At 41.9% G+C, this 5,000-nt stretch overlaps 1 protein-coding gene across 2 annotated transcripts in view; it reads right to left on the bottom strand.

The window, feature by feature from the left end:
* The window catches only part of prkcq (protein kinase C, theta), a 23,267-nt gene that overhangs the window by 17,264 nt on the left and 1,003 nt on the right, over positions 1 to 5,000 (bottom strand). Inside the window, exons 1-2 of one of the 2 annotated variants that reach the window (XM_077004663.1) lie at positions 1,426 to 1,539; positions 1 to 584 (exon numbers count right to left, since the gene is read on the bottom strand). The exon at positions 1 to 584 is cut by the window's left edge and continues 23 nt beyond it. In XM_077004663.1, coding sequence (XP_076860778.1) covers positions 1 to 95 — 95 coding nt within the window. In that variant the 5' untranslated portion in view covers positions 96 to 584; positions 1,426 to 1,539. Of the gene's footprint in view, positions 585 to 1,425; positions 1,540 to 5,000 lie in introns of those variants that run through there. The other variant, XM_077004662.1, reaches the window with a different exon arrangement.

Here is a 5,000-nt window from a genome sequence, read left to right as displayed (position 1 = left end):
TAGACAGCGCAGTATGGGTTAAGCACCTCTTCATGGTAGGCAAGCCCAGGGTCCATCTCGAAGCTGGAGAACCCTATCCTCAGGAACGGAGACATGACTCCACAGGGCTCGGCTCCTCGGGACAGAGCTAGACTCCCAGACGGCTGTGTGCTGACCCAGCTGGGCGGGGGACCACGGCGACAACGGACCGCTCACGCTCTCTCAGCCCCACCAGCGAAGTCCATCCCTGGTGTCTCGTAACACAAATGGATCCCACAGGCAGCTCCGAAGCTCGGGTTTGTTCTACGTCCAGGGAAGATTTCTCAAACTGGATCCTTAACACAGTAGCCTCCGTGGGAGTATGTGTAGGAGCATTTGTATTTGTGTGTGTGTGTGTGTGTGTGTGAGTGTTCACGTGTGTGCTTCTGGATTCAGTGAAGCAGCGAGTCCCGTAGGAGTGCGTGGGGGCGGGGGGAGGTGAAAGGTCAGCTTCTGATCAGGTTCTCTCGTCCTTCCTGGCCTCGGCGATGTGCAGGACCTGAACGCAGGAGCGCACGAAGGTGGTAGAAGCTGCTCTTAGTCTCACCCGGAGCAGCCCGTCCTCCCTGCATGAGGAGCAACAAGGGACAGGCTCAGTGCTACGCTCGATTACTGACTCTGCTCCACCCTTTCCTGAACGCCGCCCACCACTTTGTGCTACATGTGCTAGCGGTGTTGTCATCTAATATGACATGGAAGGTTTCAGGTGTGAGCTGCAGTTGTAGGAGATTAGAGCCATGGCCATGGTGCTTTCATAGTGGTCATGATGGCCTCAATTCTGCGTAAGCTTTAAACCAACTGAGAGAGGCACTTTTGGGCGTGCAGGTGTTTACTAATGCAGGAGCGACAGAAACACAGAAGATAAGAAGAACTTCTGAGGAGCAAGATGGAGAAAGGAAAGAGGCAAGCTACGTTTTACAGGAAAAACTCATCACTTCGAAATGTTTAAAATCTTTCTTTCACCCCCACCTACACACACATTTTCACACTCATGCACACACACATACAGACACACACACACACACACACACACACACACACACACACACACACACACACACACACACACACACACACACACACACACATACACACACACACACACACCCACACATGCACAATGGGTAATTAGTCTGAGAAACTTTAAACATTGCCCACAAACCCTTTTCACACCTTAAAGCAGCTCATACCCTTTGTAGAAACTGTGAAAAACCTTTGAAACTGAAATCACATTCAGCTTTAGCATCCACAAACCTCAAGACAACAAACAAGAATGAGAAACAGAGAGAGAGAGAAAAGAGGGAGAAACAGAGAGAGAGAAAAGAGGGAGAAAGAGATGAACAGATAAAAAATTTAGTTAATTAATGGCACAAGGTCGAGGTCTATGATAGACCTTCAAGAGCTTACCAGGATTTTACTAGCCTTAAGACAAACAGCAAGACAAGTCTGCTTGTACCAAGCAAGCTGATCCAGGCGACAGAGGAACACGGAGAGACAGAGAACGAGAGAGAAAGGTTTGAGAGGTAGAGTGGGAGATATGCCTATTAATAGATGTGTAACATAAAACGACCAGGCCCCCCAGAACGAACTTCTGTGCCCAGTCATACAGACATTACGGGCAAACTTACAGCAATGCCATGCGTGCGTGCTCAGACAACACACCTTGTGTGCACGGACCCTAGCACGTTTCCACACGAACTCGGGTCATGGGAAAACCTGGCACACTCTGCAGGGGCTTCACCCAGTATCACGACCCGCCAGAGCCGGTATCTAGTGATCAATCTTTAGGTTCCCCGTCGAGCTCGTTGACTTTCCAGTCTCCCTAGCCATTACGGCGGGCTTATCTGGATCAGACAGTGACTTCTGGCTAAGAGTTTCCATGCTACACCGTCACAGTTTACAGTAAACATTCGTAAAGAAGGAGCATGTTTACATTTAAAATGGAAAAGCACGTGTTACACTCATAGAGTGCAGGTCATTTGTGGTGAACGTTTGAAGAGGTGTTATGTATTCTGACATGTTGACTGCTCGCCCTTGACACTAATGTTTCTGGCAAATTTGCAGTTCCATTAATTCTAACACTAGTTTCACTAATTACTAACATAGCCCATCCCTCATAAGAACAACTTTCTTCTTTTTTTTCAAAGAAATCCTTGATCTTTGTGACAGAACGCGCTATCATCAAACTTGATTACAGGCCTGCTGTCACAGCCGTGTGTTAGTGTGTACACGTATTTAGACATTCACACAGCACAGTTGTGTTAACGCAAGGACAAGGCACACAGGAATCTCGCCTACAGCTGCAAGCATGCAAAAGGTGTGATATAATAAAGACACTAACGCAAAGCACATGCAAGCCTGAGCTAAAAGTGCTAGCACAGACACTGACATATGTCTGCGTCATGACTTCTTATGAATGCTTTCACAAGCTCTCAATGTATTACATTTACGGATTTAGTGATTCTTTAAGATTTCTCACCATGTCTTCACATTTTCCACTTCCTGTATTTGAATAAAAACTGAAACCACACACTTCCTGTGCCAGAGGGGTCCCAGGATGGGTTGCCTAGGGTTACCTGAAAGTACTAATGCCAACCCAGCCGTGCCTCTGCTGGCCTTTTTCTGCCCTTCTCTGTACTGTATTCAATATTTCATCAAATGCCTCCAGGTGACTGATGTCCAGACCTGATCCGTCAGTGCAGTTCAAATGTCCCAGCAGGTCAAACAGCAGGAATCAAACATCAACAGAGTCTTTCATCAACAAACACACACACGCGCACACACACACAAACACAGGCACACACACACACACACACACACACACTCACACACACACACACACACACACACACACACACACACACTTGGGAGGTTTAGATATTTGGCCCTTCACATTTCTTGAGTAGTGATACTGCCAAGAACTTTAACCATATTAATACTATACATATAATAATGAAAAATATAATAATGTGAAATGTGTTATATAGACATAAGATATGTCCATATATGTCTTGAGTAACTGTTAATGCAAATCATTGAACAATCATAGAAACGGGAGTATTGGGATGGCTAGATTTGTGTGTGTACCAGTGATTTGTTTGTGATTTGTGTGTGTACCAGTGATTTGTGTGTGATTTGTGTGTGTATCAGTATCTTCGGTAACACTTTCTATGAAGCCTGCATTTATAAGCCATTATAAATGTGATTATAACTGTTTGTAACTGTAATAATGTTACAGACAGTTATAATCACATTTATAATGGATTCTAAGTGCAGGCTTCATAGAAAGTGTTACAGTCATTAAAATGAATAGTGACATTTGTGTTACTAAATCTTTATAAGGTACAAAGTAATTCATGACAGTTTATTATAAGTTCCTTATGAGGCATTATTGAAGGTTGTACGTATGCTTGCAATGCATTATTATGAAGTTACAAACACATTTGCGTGTTTATAATCAGTTATAATAAAGTTATAATAGTTATAATCACATTTATAATGGATTCTAAGTGCAGGCTTCATAGAAAGTGTTACTGTCTTTAAAATGAATAGTGACATTTGTGTTACTAAATCTATATAAGGTAAAAAGAAATTCATGACAGTTTATTATAAGTTTCTTATGAGGCATTATTGAAAGTTGTACGTATGCTTGCAATGCATTATTATGAAGTTACAAACACATTTGCATGTTTATAATCAGTTATAATAAAGTTATAATAGTTATAATCACATTTATAATGGCTTATAACACAGGCCTCATAGAAAGCCATATCTTCATTAACAACGGCTTATTTGTAATGTTTAAATCAGTCATGGCTAATGCATGATCCCCATACAAGCACTTTGTTATGAAAAAGGGATGTTATGGTAATGACTAATTAGTGCAAAGATTTTTTTTTATTCTAGCAAAGAGCAGTCACAATTAACTATTGATTTAAGCAGAAGCTAAAATTGGGTAACATTACATAAAAAAACAAAGAACCTAACACTGAGACTTCAGTACGTTAATGAGCTGACCAAGGAGATGAGAAGGCATTGCATTGTGTGCTGTCGGACGTGTATTGGAAATTCGGCCCAGTAGAAGTAGGTCCATAAATGAGGACATTCAGACACACGGAAGGTTTGAGTGATAGCAAGAGACAGTGGGGAATGACCTCTGAACTGCTGTCTGCAATGAGCAAATTGTTCCATTTTCCAACACTCACAGTTTCTCTAAATCACCACAACACTAGACAGAAACGAAAACCGCTCCACAGCACACCAAAGTGCCACCTTTATTTTGGTTGACGGCTTCATTTTCAAGGTTCACTGGCTCATGAAATCAAACGAGGGCCAACTCCTCTGCCATCTCAGCACTCCTGAAGACCTACAGGTTCCAAAACATCTGACCTTGCAGGGTTCTTTGACAAGGCATGCTACAGGAACGAGTCCTGTTGCTGAGCAGAACAATTACTTGATTATTTGTTACTACAAATGTAGTAGAAGATACATCTAAAATGGTTTATTGTGTTCCCTTTATGGCTGTACAATATATCGTTAGCCGGTTGTTATTGTGATATTGACCATTGCGATACTGATACTACAAATGTGCAAATGAACCCTTTTTTTTAATGTGAAAAGTCTCACTAACGTCATGGATTGAGCAGTCTGTAAAGGTTTTACAAATGAAAGCCTCTACATGATCCAAGAAATTTTAATAATTTAGGCCACATTAATTTTGTCACGGGTGTTTGCATTTATGAAGCATATACTTTCAATATACTTTTGTTCTTTCTAAGCAACAAATGACAGAACGGTATCAAGGGCTCAAGGGCTCACCACTTGACCCCCAAGTTATTAAGGTGTTTTGGCTAAATATACCCTAGTACCTAGATGAATTAATACATGAATGAATGAATGAATGAATGAATGAAAAATGAATTTTGCAATGAGCATTTTTAAATGTACATGAAAAGAAATCTTAACCCCAACCTAAGCATTGG

The sequence above is a fragment of the Brachyhypopomus gauderio genome, chromosome 5 (assembly GCF_052324685.1).
Source record: "Brachyhypopomus gauderio isolate BG-103 chromosome 5, BGAUD_0.2, whole genome shotgun sequence".
NCBI classification, from domain to species: domain Eukaryota; kingdom Metazoa; phylum Chordata; class Actinopteri; order Gymnotiformes; family Hypopomidae; genus Brachyhypopomus; species Brachyhypopomus gauderio.
This window is presented reverse-complemented; position numbering and strand designations above follow the sequence as displayed.